This window comes from Pinus tabuliformis, chromosome 3_1 (genome assembly GCF_031772625.1).
Source record: "Pinus tabuliformis cultivar Carrire ecotype Pingquan chromosome 3_1, CPIR1, whole genome shotgun sequence".
Lineage (NCBI taxonomy): Eukaryota > Viridiplantae > Streptophyta > Pinopsida > Pinales > Pinaceae > Pinus > Pinus tabuliformis.
In genome coordinates, this window is record NC_142301.1 from 749,339,952 (window position 1) to 749,361,395 (window position 21,444).

Genomic DNA, 21,444 nt, shown 5'->3' on the forward strand with positions numbered 1-21,444 from the left:
GATGCAAAAGAATGACACAATTCCGCAATATCTAAGCAAGTTTACACAGTGTCGTGATGAACTTGGTGGGGTCAGTGTTAATGTCCGTGAAGAAGACTTTGTAATCCTAGCCCTTCTGGGCCTTTCCAAGAGTTGGCAAAGCTATTAAGATTCGGTGAACGGGAGGGAGAAACTACTAAATTTTGAGCTTTGATGGTGTGATTTGGTATAGGATGAAATAAGGCGGAATACTAGAGATGGGACTTCATCCAAGTGTGAGGATGAAGAAAATTTTGCATTGGATGGAAAGGAAAAGAAGGGAAAAGGGAATAAATCCCAATCCAAACTAGAATCCAGCCAAGGGGATAAGAAGAAAGATCTGCCAAAAACTAAATGCTTACATTGTCTTGAATTCAGGCACTACGCCACGAAGTGTCCATGTAATAAGACAAGCAAGAATACCTCAGGAGGAGTAGCAGGTGAAGCTTTGGCTTCATAGTTCGATCTTAAATTTACATTCATTGCATGCATGGCCAACATAGTGATGGGGAATGTGTGGTACTTAGACTCAGGTGCATCGTTCCACATGACAAGGAATAAAGATTTTTTCAGTGACTTGAAAGAAAAATATTTGCATATGCACATCGATATGGGGGATGACATAAGGTATAATGTGACTATGATTGGTATAGTCACCCTTAAGAGGGAGTCGGGTTCCCCCCCAGGCTCAAGGATTGCATATTCGTTCCGGGACTAAAGAAAAATCTTGTCTCTATTGAAATTTTGGAAGACCATGGTTATGATGTGATCTTCAGCAAAGGAAATGCATTCCCAAGACACATAGCCATGGGACAGGTGAAGCGGATCAGGTTTCGTATGAAGAAATTATATAAGCTAGATGTGGAGGATTCTGTTGGATTGAGCACAAAGGTGGAGAAGGTGCAAAGTCGCGATGTCAGTGGAATTTGGCATAGAGGACTTGGCCATTTGCATCACGGCGCTTTGAATATCATGCAACAAATAACCACATGTCTCCCCAAAGGATCACTTGAGCAGCATCATGTATGCAAAGAATGTACTTTAGCGAAATAAATAAAATCCACATTTCATGATCAGGACAACAAAGCACATGTAGTCCTTGAAAGGATCCACTCTCATGTTTGTGGACATTTTTCAACAGCCTATACTACCAGGCACAAATATTTTGTCATTTTTATTGATGACTTCTCATGGAAGTGTTGGATCTTCTTCATTTGGAAGAAGGATGATACATTCTCCAAGTTCGTAGAATTCAAGGCACTGGTTGAGAAAGAAATGAGAAAGAAGGTGAAGGCTCTCAGGAGTGATAATGGAGGTGAGTACGTGTCGAATGAATTTAAAAATTTCTATGCAAAAGAAGGCATTCAACAAGAGTTGACAACACCCCACAACCCACAACAGAATGGGGTGGCCGAGAGAAAGAACCGTAGCATTGTGGCAACAACAAAGGTGATGTTGCATGATCAAGGCATACCTTTGCATTTGTGGGTCGAGGCATGCAACACAACAGTCTATTTGCATAACTGAAGTCTTCATCGGATCATGGGCATGATGACACTAAAGGAGGCCTTCTCAGGGAGAAAGTCATTTGTGTCTCACTTCAGGATTTTTGGAGCCTCTATGTACTACCATGTCTCCAAAGAATAAAGGAAGAAGCTAGAGCTTATAATAGAATTGGGGGTATTTGTGGGTTAAACAAAAACTTCCCACAACTATCATGTGTACTTGCCATCCCTCAGAATGACAGTTGTGTGAAGGGATGTAAAATTTAACGAAGATAAATCCATGTGGTTCTCTCTTGAGAGGGAGATTCAGATCCCACCAGAACATGAAATTTTAGCTCCAAAGGAGGAGCCTCAGGAAGTTGTGGAGCAAACACAAGTTGAGGAGTAGAGAGTGGAAACAACCACTCAAGCAAAACCATCTATAGAAGGAAAAAAAAGGACCATGGAAATTGAGAGACTTGTGCAGGATGCGAGGGAGAACGTGGGTGCTCCTTCAAATCAACGCAGGTAGAGAAGGTCATGAGATTGGTACAATAAATACATGGCTCTAATGAATCAGCTTGTAAAGACCAAGCCATCCTCTTTAGGGGAATAAGTACATCAATCTGTATGGGTTGATGCGATGATGGAGGAATATGATTCCATTGTGAAAATGCTTGTTGCATGTGTGTTATTTCTTGTTGCATGTCTAAGATTTTTGTTCTAAATTATGAACTGTCTACACAGCAGTAGTGTAGTTTTGTGTCTTATGATTTTGATTAAAACTTCATGATCATTTGCAAATCTACATTTATGCACATAAGCGTATCATTTACCAGACCTCTCTTTGGCTAAAAATTATGTGGTTTCTTTATAAAATATATTTAATGGCTTCTGTATTGAATGGTACATATTGTACATTGATAATGAAAAAATGTCTAAGAAGTGGTCAAGTAACAAAAATATTGATTGGCACAATCATAACACATCCAAAAAAATAGAAAAGACAATTTCTTTGTAAATTCTTTGTAAAATTAATATGTTTGAACTATAAGTAAGTTTAACTAATATGTATTGGTTAGTGTGTGTCACGCAAAACCAAAAAATGATGAAGCTCGATACAATTCTCTCTGATCTAAGTGCAGAAGAGCGTAAACGCCTAATGGAAAAATTGCAAAAGGATGGATCGGGTGAATGAAAAAATACTATTCAAAATGATTTTATTTTATTTTTAATTTTCATTGATAATATACTTAAGAATGTTAGATAACATGTTTCAAGCAATGATATTTACTTGTCTTCTATCGAGCCGAGGGTTTTGAGATATTTCTCTGCAAAGATATGGCGCCCCTTTCCTCCGAATCAAACACAGTTCTGCCGCAAGTGAAATATACGAAGCTGTTCATCAATGGAGAATTTGTAGATTTAGTTTCAGGAAAAACATTTGAGACAATCGATCCTCGAACAGAGGAAGCGATAACGCGCGTATCAGAGGCTCAGAAAGAAGATGTGGTTTTGGCTGTAAAAGCAGCTCGTGCTGCCTTCGATCACGGGCCATGGCCTCGCTTGTCTGGTTATAGATCGAAAACCTGCTCCGCAAACTTCCCAGATCTGGTGATTCGGCGCACAGACGTTTCTCCCGCAGCTCAAGAAAATGAGAGCGATGCCAAGAATCCGCTCCGCCCCTTTTCTCCTGCGACAAACAGGGCTGATTTTAAATTCCAGAGCAGCAGGCCAAGGATTCAGCCATGGATCTCTGTCTCCTCCTCATCCCATTTCCGCGGCCGGATTGATCCAGATCTCATCTCTGCCGTTAGCAAGCAGCGAATCTGCTCCTCGTTCTCGCTAGATATGATTGCAAAGGTTCCTCTCCTGAACCAGCCAGATCTGTCTGAAGAATCACAGGCATTTCAGATCCAAGTCAAACTCTTGGGCAAGATGAGGATGCAATGGGTTCGCGCAACAGATCTCGTGCAGGACCTTTTGCAAAATCTCGAACGCCAGCTGGGGATCCCCTCCTCTTACCTCAGATTGCTATATAAGGGTAAGCAACTTATGAATCCCCTTCCTCTCTCCTTTTACAACATTCATAAGGACGCTTCTATTGGGGCTTCCTTCCGTTTAAGAGGAGGTTCCTTTGGGAAAACCTCCTCTGCCCCTGCTTTCTCTTACAAAGATGCAGCTCGCAAAGACGCTGCCCAACCTCAGTTCTCTTCGAAGGCAGCCCAGCCAAATGGCGCTCCAAAGCCGTTTCTGGTAGACAAATCAGAGGAAATTCCCTCCATCAATTTCTCTCATCCTGAGATTGAAAATCGCTACCAGATTCTTGCAGAATCAACATTCATATGCAGATTTAATGGGTTGTGGCTCGCACAACAGATCTTTACTAATGGGTCCATTCCTCTTGGACTAAAAAATGCAAAATCTTCTTATGTTAAAAAGGATTCTTCCTGGTGGTTTTTGACTTAAATGAAGACTACCAGAAGGCCTTAATGGGAGGCCTTTGGTTCTGGGGTTCGGCTAGGCTTTTTCTCACCCCTTGGTTTCCAGACTTTGACCCTTCTACAACTGTAATCTCCAAGCTTCCCATTTGGGTCAGGCTCCCGAATCTTCCGACTCATTTATGGAATTACATTGTCTTCTTCGCCATTGGAAATACTTTAGTATGCTTCCTGGCTACAGATACCTCAAGAAAGCTAAATGGTCTCTACACCTATGGCAGACTGTGTGTAGAAATAGATATCAGCAAAGGATTGTCGGATCAGATTAATCTCAAGTTTGGAGATTTCCACTGGACTCAGCCTTTGGATTACGAGAACACAGCTTTCCGCTGCCGCCATTGTCATCAAACGGGGCACCTCCAGAGTACATGTTCCCAGTTCATCGATAAAAATAAGAATCTGAATCGCAAGCCCAAATCCAAGCATTGGAATCCTTTCGAGCCTCCCCGTCCTTTGGACGATTTAGATTTCTCTAGCTCGGATGAGGAGGAATCTGAAGCAGATGTGCAGAATAATGAGGAAACTGAAGCTGATATGCAGAATGATGAGATTCCGATGGAGGCTCCCTCGGTCGGTCCGGCGGTTCCCTCTGACCCTCAGATTTCTCAGAAACGTTCTCATTTATCTTCGTCCTCAGACTCTGATAAGGATATTCCGCCGCCAGTGCAGAATAGTCTACAACTTGTTATGGCTCAGCCAAACTCCTCTGGGTGGGTCAAAGTGAGCAAGAAAAAAGGAAAAAAATGCCGTGTGGCAGGAACTAACTCCTCGGGGTAGCTTTCTCTGCTTAGTTCTATCTTTTTGTATTCCAGTGTTTTCTATGGCCCTTTCCTTGACTGTCTCTAAGGAGCGAGGTTGATAGCCTATCACCTCCGGCTCCCTTGCTTCTCTGCTTTGCTTGTATGCAAGCTTGATTGTACTATACTTTTCTTATCTTAATAGATTTAGTCTTTATTCAAAAAAAACATGTTTCAAGCAATCTATTAATTCACATATGTTTAATGTTCTACAAGGACCAACAACGAAGGAAAAGAATGTCGTTCTAAGAAAATAAAAATTATAAAACGTGTAAATGACGATGAATTGGTCCTTAGCTCATGTAGAGTGGTGTTGGAAGTTAATGAGAGGGGAACAAACATATAGATGTACTTTCCACTTACAATATATAATTCAATCCAATGATTCCAGGACCAAGTTATATTTAAACTATAATAAGTGTTTTCAGAGCAATGGTCAATGACATTTGACAAACTTGCAATATCATAAACATACAACAACAACAACAACAACAAAATTTCAAAAAGTAATATTATTAATTAAAATGTTATTCTAGAATTATATGTATATATTACTACAAAGCATTCATTTATTAATATTAATTTTGTTATATTTAGTTTTCATATGTAAATATAAAAATAGTTTATTACTTTTTCAGGAAGATTATGAAAATCCCAAAGGATCAACGAGATGATATCTTAAACATGCCGGTAAGAATGTAAAAAAAAAAGTGTACAAGGAGATGGTCAAAGAAATTGACATAATTGCATCACAAGAGAAGCCATCTCAACAACAACGTGCTTCAAATGTATGTAATCATTGATTTTTTCTATTAGGTACATATAAACAAATAATTTAGCATTAAATAATAATTTCCAAGTATTTTCCTGCAGAAAAGAAAACAAAATGGAACCCATTCAAGACATAAAACATGACGATAAGGAAGAAAAACTTTGATATCAAAGTTTGTGAGTAAGTCTCAACAACCATCCTTGAATGTCTTCAAATAGATGCTAACATACAAAGAAGAATCATCGAAAGAATTGATTAACATTGGGTTAAATATGGGTTGTGAGTATATGTTGGCATATCAAAAATTAATTGTGGAATTTATAAATACCTGTGTTGTTTTACTTCTCTAAGTTTATAATTAATAGAACAAGAAAATCCTTTATATTAAATCTATGATTTATTATGGGGTACGGAAACGGTAGGAAACAAAGTATGGAACTGTGCCAATAGAAAATTTGTTGAAAGAAGACATGAGATCTGGTTTTAAAAGAATGTGTAAAATTCAAGACTCAATTCTTGCTATGGTACATTTCTCTTCCATTTAAATTGATGTATATTATTTATTTCAATTTTAAATATCCTCACCAATGTAGATACACTCATTACAATTTTTTTTTTTTATGTTTGTAGATGGAACTTGAAGAAGGTGAAAACAATCGACGCAATCAAAAAAACGTTCGTCCAAATAACCCGTCATGGAAGTAGCTCGAGCATTCACAACATTTCCAACGAATAATGATGATCTATTTGGATATCAATGCAAGTTGTTGTATTTTTTGAAATGATTGTCTGTGAATATTAGACATTTTGTTTGATGTAATGGACATAATGTCCCAATTGAAAGACAAAGTGTTACTAATAACTATCCCATTTTGTATGACAAAGAGCGCCTTATTCATATAAAATACATTACATTTTAATTTGTTCTACTCCATTGTTCAATGTCACTTTGAAATGTTACACCACTCATTAAATATATGGATGATTAAATAATATATTGAAGGGATGTGAAATCTGATGATATAACAAATTAATCAAACATCATATACAAATGCACTAATAAAAATTTAATTTATATGGATATTGTTATAAGATATATGTCAATTTTTCGATGAATAACAAATTTTAAAAATCATAATAATTGCACTGTTAGAGGTTGATGTTTCTAAGAAAAAAGAAAATGGATATTAGGACAGCATATTAATCTGCACTGCTCCGAATATGAGTTTTTCGAAAACGATATTTAAAATAATAAAAAATGGTATCCCAGTGCATTTGTACATACAAAATCCTGGTGCATTTGTAAAATAAATATGCCCGGGAAGATATACATTTCATGCACCTGTGCAATTCGCTTTCAACGCACCAGTACGTTATATTACGTAAAAGTAGCAGTACTACAAGATTTTTTTTGTCTGACCCAGTGCATTTTGTGAAAAGTACAACACTAGGGCTTTTGCAAGCACATAAGCTCCGAGGCATTATACTTTTCAAGCACCAATGTTGTTTATACAACTCATCAACATCGATGAATTGTTACACATAACTACCCGATGCGTTGGGGAAGATAAATGCATTGGGGCTGCAATATTTTTTTACCTGCTCTGTTGCCCTTCCTGAAAAGTACTTCCTTGGGCTTTTTTAGCAGACATAAGCACCAGAGCAGTATACTTTTCAGGAACCGTTGTTGTTTGCATTCAACGCCCCGGTGCATGGTATCATAAATTGTACGAGACGATACATTTTTATTATTAAAGCATCGGTGCTTTTATAAAGTTAATGCACTGGTGCTCCAAACGTTTATTTCCTGACCCAATGCTTTTATTTAAATTTATAACACCAATGTTTTTATATTGGTAGCGCAGTAAGGTGATTTGTCCAGTAAGCGCACCGCTAAGAAAACATCCTCTAAAATCTCTGACCACCCAAATTTATTTAGTTGTGATGAAGTTCCATTATTAGCTTCGCTAAAACATCCGCTACCAGAAACGAAAGTTGTATTAGAGGTTTTTTTGACAATTTTTTCCAACTTGATAACACTAAAAACCTTTGTTATAACCTCTGCTAGAAGGTATTTTCCTTGTAGTGCTCACTGAAACAACATGGTGAGAGAAAGGAATAGCCTTATCTTCTTTCGATACATAAATGTTGGATTTGTATGCTCTACTTTAACACAAGTTTATATTCAATTAATGGCAAAATGATAAATTCCATAAGGTAACAATTCATAAACAACAAAGTGTACTATCAATCTCTCAAATCAAGCATAATGAGATCCTAGTTCACTTGAACTACTAGATTCAAATCAAGGTGGCTAACATCATGAATCGATGTCCATGAACATAGTTTCATTTTCTAAAATATTTAAAATTTCGTCAACAAAACCATTTTATGGTAGAATTGCATTGACCTTTGATAATTTTCCCTCTTGTGCATTAAGAATACATATTTATTTAACAAATAGAGTAAAATAGATAAGCTTAAAGACATTATTTTCTTTAGAAAAGGCACAACTATAAGGTGCATCGTCATATCATTATCATGTAACAAACTTAGAATGCTTAGATGCGTTCACCTGAGAGTCATAATATATATTGTGAATATAAAAAAATATGGGGAAACAAGCAGCGAAATGTGCTTCACCACTCTTTATCCAGTCCCCACAAGTTAAGGATTGCTTCTCTAGTTAAAAACATTGTAAATGGAACAACAAAATGTTGAAAATTTGTTCTAAGGTCATATGAAGAGCTAAATACACAATGAATGGGATTAAAATCAGAATTATAAGAACATGTCATTACGAAACAATAAAACCAAAAATACTTGAAGCCTGTCAAAGTTAATAGATTTACCCATTTCAGTGGGTCTAATGCTTCACCATTTCTCCTTACTTCAAAATGCAGATGCAGTTTTGTAGGACAGCCTGTACCACTAGAAATTGCAATTTCATGTCCCTTTTGAGCTTGCAGTCCAACTCGAAAATGAATAACACAACAATGTGTATATTCCATCATTAAACCACCTTCATGTTCAATTGCAACTAGATACCCGTAATGGGCCACGTAAAAGGCACACTTATTAATAAAAATACACAATTTACAATTAGTAAAATTAATTTTAAGAATATCCAAGTTAATAAATAAAAATTATTCTTATTAAAAGAAAGCTTCATTGCTTGCTTAGAGTTTATGTACTTGATTACTTGACCTCAATTCTTATTATGAAAAATAGAATAGGGATAATAACTAACTCTTTATTTGAAAAAAAAAACCTTTATAAAACACTATTAGTATAGTTTATGGTCTTCATAAAATACTCCTACATTTGTAGCTACATTTCTTTTGGCCTTCCATGGCACACTGTGTTAAGTACTTTGTCTAGTGTTGCAACTTATCTAGCCAGAAACAACCAACCAATAGCAAGATTGGATTTGGTAAGAATTTTACTTTTAAAGAATTGAATTTTTCCAGTGTCACTTATACACCCTATACACACAGTGCTCACGCATAGTGGACAAAATACATACACAACGATTGCATTGCAATACAGTTTGTTCACTTCTTTAGCGGTGATTGGAATGAGATACCCTTGCCTACATAGGCTTCAGGCGTGCTACACAGGCTTCAACTTTAGTTTGTTCACTTATCCAGCAACAATTAGACCGTGATACCCTTGTCTGCATCAATGACCTCCCTTGCATTAGCAGTCCTTGAAAGGTTTCTTCAACTCCGACCATTTGCCTCGAGGGCGACTCGAGCGAGTTCAAGTCCATGGCAGGAGCATCGTTCTACATTCCATAAGGTTTTTCCCCATTCTCATTCCTTTTGTTTCTTCGTTCTATTAGCAGATATCGTTCTTGAGCGGTTAAAATCGCAAAATTGATCTGGAATGCGTAGTAAGGGCAGAAGTTAGACGATGAGATTATCTTTTAGTAAAACATAAAGTAATCTCACAAAAAACTATGGAGTAAGTAAAAGTGTTAAAAGTGTTTGCGAAGCATGCAACATCTAAGAAAACTGTGGAAAATTATATTTCTATTTGTCGAATGTGTGGGCTTAGTGGAGTAAAGGGCTCGAAAACCGCTTTTTCAAATTTTTAGGTTTGGACAATGGTAGTAGAATTTTGGTTTAGAGTTTTACAAGTAGCCTCATCCCAAAATGGAAAACAATGGCAAGGAAATCTTAGATTTCATGGAAACAAATCACTTAGGCTAAGTCAAAATTGCTTTAGCAAACAAAACGGGGAAGCAGATTTGGGTAAATGCAAAACAATATCCGGACATTTTAATACACAAACTTGCTCTCTTTATATGGGAACAAAAAAGAAGAATAAAACAGTCCCAGAAAAAAGAAAACAAATAAGAGCAGCAAAAATAAAGAAGAGTCAACCATTTACAGTCCCACATCCACACCTCTTACTTGGTCATCAGATCTCTATGTCCAAGAACTGATGAACGAGGGAAAGGCTAGAAATTTTGGAAGCCAAAGAAATGGAAAGGAACCACAAAATTTTAGAGATTACAATTGCAAATCGATCTTTAAGGAAGGTAATAGGATCCTGCAAGAGAAAGTAAGAATGCTACAAAAGGATTTAGAGATAGGAAAACAAGAATAGGAAACATGAAGACAACATGGAAAACCATGAAAGAATCAATGGAAGCAAACAAGGAAGTGATAATTTCTAAAGCAACTCAGGTGGATACACAAATATCTCAGCAGGTAGCCATTTCCAAAAAAAAGGCAAAAGAGATCAAGAGGACAAACATTCCAAAAGAAATCAAAACCAGAGCTGAGGACATTAATGGTTACATAAGTACAGAGGAAAAAAGAAGAAGATGTAAGTGCTTGTAGAGCACAGGAAAGAGAATACAAAGGCAGAAAGGATAGGGAAACAAACTTTATTATAAGGGGAATAAGTGACTATGGAAAGTATACAAGCACACTCAATTTGACAAGAGACTTTTTGAAAGAGAAATTACATTGGAGAGGACAAATTTGTCAAGAAAGAAGGGTGGGAAAAATATGTGAAGAGAGGCCTTTACCCATAAAAGTCATCATGGCAAGTGTGCAAGACAAACACTATCTCTTAAGCAAAAAGAAACTCTCGAAAGGTTCACACATCTTCTTAGATGAAGATCTAACTAGCAAGCAACAAGAGGAGAGAAGAGAAGAAGTGGAGAAAATTAGAGTAACAAGAAATGAAAGGAAAAGAGCATGGTTGTACAATGGAAAAGCGGTTATTGCAATGTTCAAGCCTCATGACAAAGCAGGGCAGCAATTTGGCAGTAAAGAAAAAACACTTAATTCTATAATAGGGAGGAAAAAAACAGGATCAACATGGATGAAAAGGGGTGAAGACTCAAATTTGAGTCTTGTGTGCCAAACCGCGTAGCAATAAAATTCTACCCAGGTCTACCTATGTCTAGTTTTTTGGAACTGTAGAGGTTCCCCTTACAGGATGGGACCTAGGATAGGGCTTATTGCAGAATGTAGAGACATAATATGTCTCATAGAAACTCATGAACATGATGGTTGCAAAACTTTTATGTTTGATGGTTATTTGAAATTAGCAGTTTGGAACAAGGCAGCAGAAAATGGCAAAGGGTATGGAGGAACACTGGTTTTAGTGAAATAAAAAGATAGTTTTCACATATGTTTTATGAAAGAATATACAAATAAACAATATTTTTGGTTCAAAATAATAGAGAGTGAGAACCACATAAGAGTTGCAACATGTTATTTTGCACCTCAAGTCTCAAAAACTTACAAAACTAAAGGGCTAGATAGCAAAGACCCATATGCAACTTTAAAGCAAGATACTGTTGTATATTCTCAGCAGGGAGAGGTTATTTTAGTGGGAGATTTCAGTGTTAGAACATCAAATCAACAAGCTAGTATTTTTTGTTGCAAAGAGGATCACAATCCTATCTAGCTCATTGAAGAAGAGAATCCCCATTGGTTGAGATGTTCAAAAGATGACAAAGTTAGCAATCATTTTGGAGAGGAGTTGCTCACATTGTGTGGTGCTTTCAACTTAATTAAATACAATGGTCTAGATAAATGGAAAATGTCTAGTAAGTTCACTTGCAACACATACAATGGGGCAAGTGTTGTTGACTATATTATTTGTTCACAAAGCTTGATAGAAAGGATAGATGAAGTTAATATTGGAGAGCATATGTGGGAATTAAAACCAGACCATAACCCAATTTATATAAATATATCTTGGTTAGAAGAAAGCCAACATAGGAGGAAAACCCAATGTTCTCGACAATCGATATCAAGGGTCAAAATTCTTCTAACACAAGAAAATTGCACTATTTTCAAAACAATGTTGGAGAGATCAATTCAGAAATCGAAGAGTGGCTTCCAAAGCCTCAATAGTCATGAGTTAGTGAATATAATTGAGAGTGCACTTGAGAAGTGCAAAAGAGAAAAAAAAATAGGAAATATGAATAAAATTGTCTTCCTGTAAATGCTTGGTTTGATGAGGAATGCAAAAAAGCAAGGAAGACCTTGAGAAAGGTAGGAGAGTAGAAGATGCATGTAAAGTTATATAAGCAGATTTTAAAAAAGAAAAAAAGATGTGTTTGTGCAAACAAGGCGAGAAGAGTTAATATATCTAGGCAAGAGTCACCCAAAGCATTTTTGGTAGGAGCTTCAGCCAAGGAAGAAGCAAATTGAACATAATATTACATCAAATGAATGGTTTGACTATGCAAGACAACTCTATGAGAAAGAATCAGAGGAAGAGCTTGCTCCCAGGATCATCACAACCACAAAGCTTTTCACATTACAAGAAGTAAAGACATGAATTAAGAAGTTGAAAATAGGAAAGGCAAAGGACTTGGTTGAACTTCAAGCATAATATCTAAAGTGGGGAATGAACAACCAGTCTAGCAATACCCCTTTTAAAAAGTGGAGACATTAATAATCCTTCTAACTATAGAACCATTATGATCAATCTTTTGTTTGCAAATATCTTCAGCAACATGGTGGAAAATAGAATCAGTAAGTGGGCGGAAGTCAAAGAAAAGAGGACAAAAGGGCAAGAAGGTTTTAGGTCGAAGCATTCTATAGTAGATCATGGTATCACATTGAGACACATTATTGAAAAGGTTTGGGAGGGAAAATAAGAAGTATTTTGTTGCTTTGTTGACTTCAAAAAGGCATTTGACATAGTCCCTAGAGATAAGTTGTGGAGTAGAATGGAATAACTTGAAATTCCTTTGCATTATATAGTTGTTGTCCATAGGCTTTATGAAGAGGTAAAAGTCAAAATCAGAACCTCAGCTGTCATTTTAGAAAGCTTTAGAAGTGACATCGAAGTCAAGCAAGACTGCCCTTTATCCCCTACCCTTTGTGGTTTATATATTGATAAATTGGAAGAGTGGTTAAATCTGCAAGGTGGGGATGGTGTTCGGATGGGGGATTTTGTGATAAAACTTCTTTTATATGTCGATGACCTTGTACTAAATAGGCCTAGGGATTGCAGATGCACCTATATGCCCTTGAGCATTTTTCTAAAGCAATTGGGATGCAAATCAATACCATCAAGACCAAAATAATGATTTTCTCAAATAAAAAGAAGCAAAGAACAACATTCGTGCTTCTTTGAAGGCAACATTATTGAAGAAGTAAATGAATACAAGTACCTTGAGATTGATTTTAAAAACAAACTTAATTTGGAGCATTGCAGAAAGAAGAAAATTTTAGGAGGGTGGAAAGCATTATATGCTCTTCAAAACAAATGTACAAAGGCAAAGTTATAGGATTGGAAAACAATTAAAGTGATTTTTGGGCTCCCAGTTTGTCCAATGATACTATATGGGTGTGAATTGAGGGCTAGCAGTATTCCTGTCTCAAAATGGAAGCAAATTGAGAAAATCCAAAAATGCTTGATCATGAGCAAGTTTAAAATAAAAAGTTTGGTTTCTTATGAGATAGTGTTGAGTCAAACATGAGGCACTTCCATCGAAGCAATTGTTATGGTGTGTCTCATAAGGTATCTTCAAATAATCGAGAAAATGGGAGAAGGTAGATGACCTAAAGTTATCTTTAATGAAAGAATGAGTGAAAGAAACAAATCATGGATGAGATAAAACAACAAATGGATGCAAAAATGGAATATTTACATTAATGCATGCAACATGTCCCACAAATAACAAGGATTTGAAGAGTTATGTTATGGAGAAGTTTCTTAATCATATACGGGGAAAAGAGTTGAGTAGAAAGAAGAAGTACTATGTTCAAGAATTCAACCCCACATGTGATCTCCAACAAAAAGAGTACATTGGAGCTAGCATTCCATGGAGATCAAAGATTCTTATTTTTTGGGTTGTGTTATATTCTTTTCACGACTAGCCCATGTAGTTAACTGGGGGGTTAAGGGGGGGCGGAGCCCCCCCTTTGTTGTGCCGATTGCGCAGTGGGGGGATCACAGGGAGTTTGAGGGGTGTAGTTAAGCGCCCCGGAAAATTTTGTTTTCTGGACCCTATGTTAGGTTGGGTTGACCTATCTATGGTTTTGTGCATGATTTTCGCACATGGTTTTGGAAACGATGGTTTTCGGTCCATGGTTTTGGACGTGATGGTTTTCGGTCCATGGTTTTGGACGCGATTGTTTTCAATCCATAGTATTGGATGCTTCAGCATGTATAATTATGTATTGTAACATTGGAAGGAACATAATGAAAAATCAAGCTGTTAGTATCGGTTTTGGGATCCAGGGAAAATCTCTGTGTATATGTGTTTTATGTGTTATGCTCTTGCATTGTTTATTTTCTATGTTTTAGAATTCGTATGCAAGTAATTTCTGTATAGGGCTAAAACCTACATTATTGCTCAATTAAGAACTAACTCGCATCAATTACGGTGCGAAACAAGTCGGTGGAAAATACCTAAAGAAGCTTGGGAAGAGCGGCTATGTAATTTTTGCATGTCTAGGGCAGTGGAATTGGAAAAACATTTCATTTTGGAATGTGATTCTTTCAGAGACATCAGAGACAATTACGGCAATATGTTAAAATTAGTTCCTTGGGATTGTCTTTTCAGTGAGGGGACTGTTAGAAGGTTGGGTCAGCTCATCATTAATTTGAATAATAAGATGATTGAATTGCAAAAGGCAAAAAAAAGGGAAGCCACTAGTCCCATAGACTATAGCTAGTCTCGTGGACGTTAAAATTTCATTCCATTCCATTCCCATTCCTGATATAATTACGATCTCCTTAAAGTTTTCACGTTAACACTTCATTCTTTGACCTTTTTAAAGAAAATAATGATTTTGATTGTCATTAAACTAGCAAGTATATTTATGTTTACTCAAAAATCACATGGCCTTCCCTTAGAAACCGACATACATGGAATCAAAATTATTGAACTAGTATGTAGTTGCGACAAGTCTAATTGTTGAACAAGAAACTTCTTAACACCTACACAAATCAATTCCTCAATGGCTCCTTTAATCTTTCCACCATCAAATGTATAAAAGTTGAAACCTCCTCCATTGACCAACCTTTAAAGAAAGGATAATTGTAATCATTTTCATTGATCTCTCCTATCAAGAACACAACATTTTCAAATTGGCCTGCATAATTTGGTATGTCATAACAATGTTTTTTCTTAAATGTTTTGAAGCACTCAATCTCTACACCGATTAATAAATTTGTAAAATAAGTTCGATGTGCCTCTCTACAAAGAAAGAAGAATCTAGGGTAGTGGCTCCAGTAATAAAAGTATTAGCACCATTGCTAAAATTTGCATACATGTCCAAATATGAAGGTAGAAATGGGAATCGAAATGCTTGGGTTAAGAAATCAACCATAAATTGGTTGTTAGAAATGACATGTCGACTTATTAAAGTAGATTTTCCCATGTCTTAGCTCTAACATTGACCCAAATTTTTGAGCGCATGAAATCAACAAGTTCCCCATATTAGCCAATGAATTCCCAAAGTTGTATATTGCATTGTAACATTGTTTATTCTAATGCATTGCATCGACCAACACTGATGGTTACATGTCAAATAAAGACATGCAAATCATAAAAAAATCAACATATAATTCCTCATATGTATGTTGACAAGGGTCTTTTCCTGTAATCCTTGCAGAACTTCACTAAATAACACTCATTAATAGGAGGTAGAACTTCATTTAATGAATGGTTTTTATTTAATATACACTCACGAAGGCTAGATCGAATCATGCTAACAACAACCGCCAAATCAATTACTCTCAAAAGATTTATTTAGATTCTTCAATTTGCGAATAGACTCACATATTGTTTTTAACAATTTTCATCATTTTGTACATGTGTTGTAATTCTTATTCTTCCATTTGGTTTTTTCTCAAATGTGAGTGCCCCATGGAGTAAACTATTGCCATGATTACAACCAACTGACTAACGTCTAAATTATGGTACAATTTTCCTCCCATAATTTTCTCCAAAATAATTGTTCTCCTTAATACTTTCAACTCTTGCGTTTGACTCTGAATTCTCTAGGCATTACAAAGATGTAGCCAAAACTATAGGCTTCTATATATGTTTTGCCAAAGAAATATACTTCACAAGACAACATAATCCTCAAAGTTCCTTGTACAAACCATGATATCTTCTTAGCTTTTGATGTTTGAGACTCCACGTTCTCATAACCCTGTATACTATGGCCTAGAAAGTGTAATATTTGTCGTGGAGAATTTATGCATTCAAATCATGATTTTGGATCGAATATTTGAAAGTCTCTAGTCTTAATGCTGAACATATTAAATAAAGACAAGGAATTCAAAAAAGAAAAATAGGCAGTTCAAAATAAAGTTGGTTACAAAATTCAGAACATTAAACGAGTTAGTCTATCTCGACCATGCTAGGGATACCTTATATTCAAATTTAGAGATGCAGGCCATATCAAAATTTCATTACTAAGTTATACAAAAATCCTTATAGCCAAAATGACAACAATGTTGCATCTCTCAGACATAATTATCTTTGCACAACAACATGTTATAGCTTATTGTCATGTTTCAGCTAAAGAGTGCAAATGCATTTTTACTTCCAATGCAATGACCACTCTAAAATTGGTTGGAGATAGCTTTCGTTGGGGGTGAAAAAAACATTTACTCATACATAATGGAAGGGGAACCTACAAGTGTTGTAGATATTCAAAGCATGGAACAAAATTCTAGAACTCATTTACCTGAAATTAGATCCATTAGAGGTGAAATTTTGAAATTTCATAGCCAACAAAGGTGATAGAAACATATATTCAAAGATGAAATATCAACTAGTGATGCATATCATCTATTTGCATTTGTGTTAGAATGTACTTTCATTGGAACTAACTTTGAATTTAAGTTGGTAAAGATGATCTAAGAAGGTATAAATGTGGATAAAATGGCATCACTATGTACTCCTAGGGGACATTGGATGGTCTTGATGCTGCGAAAGATTGTGGGACACAACGACTTGATTTATCAAAATTTTCCGCAATTTTTTTACCTCTCATTTTACAATATTTTTGGCTATCCCACAGGACTTGGAGCACTTTTAGTTCGAACTGATGTAACACAAAAGCTATAAAAGTCATACCTTGGTGGTGGAACTGTAGTTGAATCCATTGCAGATATTGATTTTGTAAGGATCAAAGATAGCATAGAGCAATGGTTCAAGGATAAGCCATATAGACCTATAATCCATAATTTTTGCATATGTGCCTAATGCTCATTGAGTATTTTATGGAATATATCTTGGTATGATTATATGCCATAATCTAGAAGCATGAGGTGTTGTTTTACCTTTTAGTGTCTTCCCACTAAGTAGTGGGAAAACTTGAAAATATAATTTGCTTTTAAGATGCCATAAATTGATGTACACAAAATTTTATTTAGCCTTGACTCATTTTTGTGGATCTATCTCAATATTAAGCTTTTCCCTTACTATCTATATTGATTGATAATAACAAATTTATATTATTTACGCTATATCTCAAATATGATTTCACATATGGTTTATAACAATAATCCAATGAAAGCATATCGTGCCACTAATGGGAAACCTTAATGGGCCCATAGGTCCTGGAGTCTAAACCTATGCTTCGATACCAACTATATGGACCATCCGTATGATGCCATTTTTTTAACCCATAAATAATGCAGTTAAGTCTCAAAATGAAATCATAAGCAAATAAGCATTTTCATTTTAAACTAAGCAGTTGCTAGCAACATCCATTACAAATATCATAGTACTTTAAAATGCCATTGATATTGGAAACACATAAATATTAAGGCATATACATCAATAGTCCACAATTTACAATTCAATCTTCATATCATTTTTTTTTTTCTAAGTAAAGGCTAATTCTATTAATAAAAGGAAAATTATAGTTACAAGGAGGTCAAGACCTCAGAGGAAGCCGAAGCTGTCCATCAGAACAGACAAACTATCCCAGGGTTGGGAGAACCAAATACAAAAGGCCCAGAAGCCATACAGAGAGAGCTGGCCATAATGGTAAACCACAGTATAGGTCAAAGAAGAGTTGTAGCCAAACTTTCTAAACTGCCCGGATAACCATAAGCAAAACTGCAAAACCAAAGACCTGATAAACTTGCCGAGCCAAGACCTGATACAAAACACATTAACAAAAGACCTGATAAACTTGCCGAGCCAAGACCTGATACAAAACACATTAACAAAAGCCGTAATGACACAGCACATTGGACTAAAGAGCCAAGAGAGAAACTGCGACATCAGACGTGGCCCAGGAGGCATCAAGCATCTGTATTGGGGTCCTGAGCTTCCTTCTCCACCGGGCATGGATTGCCCATCCACGAGTCATCAACATTGTCCTCAGCACCTATACTGCTGCCACCTGGAAGAGCTGCCAAACGCCGAATGCCACCGGAGGTACTCGCCGGATGAACAGAGGCCGAGATTTCCTGGATGTTGTCGTCTGGTGGCTTGAAGACATCAGGGACACTTCCCTCAGCCTGCAAATCACCACAATTGAACACAATGCCAATGTCTTCCCCCTGGTGCTCGCTATCATCCTGAGACTGCGATGTCGAGGTATGCACAGAGACACTAAGCTGAGCTTCTTCCTCCGCCAAAATTATAGGATCCTGTAAAGTTGATCCCCTTGAGTAATAGTGACACTACGAGATCAAGACTCATAAACAACATAATGTTTCCACATATAAGGTTGTCCTAAAAGAACATCACAAAATTAAATTAGGGAAACATCACACAATACCTCCTCTGTGAAAGGCTTGATGTTGCAAGACAAATGACACTACTAGCCGATACATATGTCTCTTCCATGGCTCAACCAACCAATGGTGTATGGTTGGGGGTGTGGAACTATTGGCAACATCAATCTCTTGATGACCTTGGTTGAGATCAGGTTCTTTTAGCTCCCACTGTCTATGATGAAATGTAGCGGGGACCCCATCCCCCACATCTATGAATGGAAGAGGTACTCTCCCTCCTCAAGCTCTCCTAACTTTTCTAGTTGGATCTTCATAGTTGCTATGGTAACATTTGGTTATGCATCAATGAACAACTTTCTTTTATCTTGTATTGTTCTTCATAGTATTATATAGGGTATAATTCTCCTTGAGGGCATCAACGAAAATGACCCAAGCGGGGTCTGCCTTGTATACCCCAAACTCATATTCATTACATCTCTCTGAGTAACTTTCTCATTAATCTTTGAAATGGGACAAAGATTTTAGGAGTGAGAAGGTGATTTTCTCATTGTCAGAAAAATTTTGGACCGAATAATATCCCTCTACCAGATTCAACCATTTATCTAAAGCTTCTACATCTATTTGTCCTTCGAATAGGGGGCTATTGAAGTTAACTCGTACCTTGAAGGGTGTTGATCTTTCAAATTTTCTACTTGTTGAAGGTTTCTTGCCCGTTGTTGGGAGTCATTAGAGGATCTTGGCGAAATTGTCCATCATCTCATTACTTTGTCATGTAAGTGCTTCCTCGAGCCATAGTTTAATAAGATATCCTACTCCATCATTTTTCTTTTTGTTTTCCATGTGAGGTTGTAGGCATCATTGAGGATGGTCTTGCAAAGGTTGCAATATTTTAATTCCCAACTCCTTGTGCTCTGACCTTGTTCGGGACATGCGTATAAAATAAACAAGAGAAGATTGCTCTGATACCACTAACCTGGATAGTCTGAGGAATTAGACTAAATAAACTAACAAAAGAATAAGAACTAAAAATTTCCCTGCAAATCACCCATCACAATACTATTCTACCCCAAACACGCTTAACTATAGAGTTCTCATGAGCCTCGAGGCATTAATGTTGGTGCAATCCAAGTTGTTTAAGAAATGAAACTTAATAGATATAAAAGGAATGTATCGCAATGTAAAAATAGTTAGGAATATGACACATTATGTAAGAGAAATATTTCATAAGAGAACATCATAAAAAGAATGAAACTATTTTTATTGAACGTGAAATATAGCATAAGACTACATTAGGACAAAAATCGTGCTTTACTCCATGGTGAACTCCTGTATTTATACTTTTTACAGGGATCTTTCACTGAGATCCATGCCTCTCATTACATTTCAAATACCATGGTCTACAAAACCCATGGGTAAAATCCATGAGTGAGTATTATAATTACGATGGTAAAATTGAAATCATCATGTGATTAGATTCTCACTTTAATACCGAGTCTTGCTTGGCGCATTACAACGGTAGCATGGCGAGGATTGGAAAGGATCCTTGGCCTAAAATTGGGGAGAGACACATCCTTCCTCAACCACTCGTTGAATTCCTTAGAGACAAAGGTATTTCAAAGCTTTCCCATCTGGAAAACCTAGGCAACTCAACCATTTTGCGTCAAGGATGGAACTCTGTAGACGAGCGTGGATCAGAGGATAGGTTCAAGGAAGTCTATTCTAGTTACTTGGATATGTTGCATGAGGGAAATATTAGACTTTTAGACAAAGAGGATGAGCTCATTTGGTCTTTCTCCCCATCAGGCACACATTCTCCTAAGTTAGGGTATGATTTTTTGAACGTGGAAAGAGTATTGATAGATACAATTTGGTGGTCGAAGTCTGTTTAGCAAGCTAGATGTCCAACAAAAGCTCACATCTTTATGTGGTGTGTTCTTAGCAATAAAGTAGCCACTTGGGATGTAATGCAACACATATGCAAGATAGGACCAAGATGGTGTACTATATGCATAATGGGTGAAGAAACGATCACATATCTTTATATTATGTGTCCCTTTACTTTACAAGTTTGGAATCATTATCAAATGACAACTAGTCAGGTTTGGGATTGGAATGGCAATATTGTTGAGGAGGGTTGGATAAGTTGGAGCTCCACTTCAATAACATGGAAATACAGGGTGTTACCATTGATACTTTGTTGGGGCCTCTAGTTGGCCCAGAACAAAGCTATTTTTTGAAACCTCCCCTTTTCTCCTCTATGGGTAGCGAGGGAAGGACTAGTGAATCTTACTCATTTCCCACAGATCCAAGCCTCTCCTTCTACCTGAGTCATTATTTCAGAAAACCTTGACAAATATTTCCCATGGGCTTTCTTTTACAGTGTGTCTCAAGAGGAAAATCAACTAAGTGGGGGCAGTGTCATTCTATATCTCTCTGAGAAATACTTATTTCATATCAAAATGGGTTTTGGGAGAGGAACCAACAATCAAGCAAAATTGTTGGATGGTAAATATTTGCTTGGTTTTTGTAGGTTTTAGCCCCATATAGAAATTACCTGCATACGAATTCTAAAACACATAAAATAAACAATGCGAGAGCATAACACATAAAACACATATACACAGACATTTTCCCCTGGATCCCAAAATCGGGACTACTAGCTTGATTTTTCATTA

General features: G+C 36.6%; 1 protein-coding gene across 2 annotated transcripts in view; it reads left to right on the forward strand.

Moving 5' to 3' along the window:
• The first annotated feature begins 9,241 nt into the window (after positions 1-9,241).
• The window catches only part of NUDT9 (nudix hydrolase homolog 9), a 214,829-nt gene continuing 202,626 nt past the window's right edge, over positions 9,242-21,444 (forward strand). For both annotated transcript variants that reach the window (XM_089413231.1, XM_089413234.1), the window contains exon 1: positions 9,242-9,373. In XM_089413231.1, the coding sequence (XP_089269357.1) occupies positions 9,257-9,373 (117 nt within the window). In that variant the 5' untranslated portion in view covers positions 9,242-9,256. The remainder of the gene's footprint in view (positions 9,374-21,444) is intronic.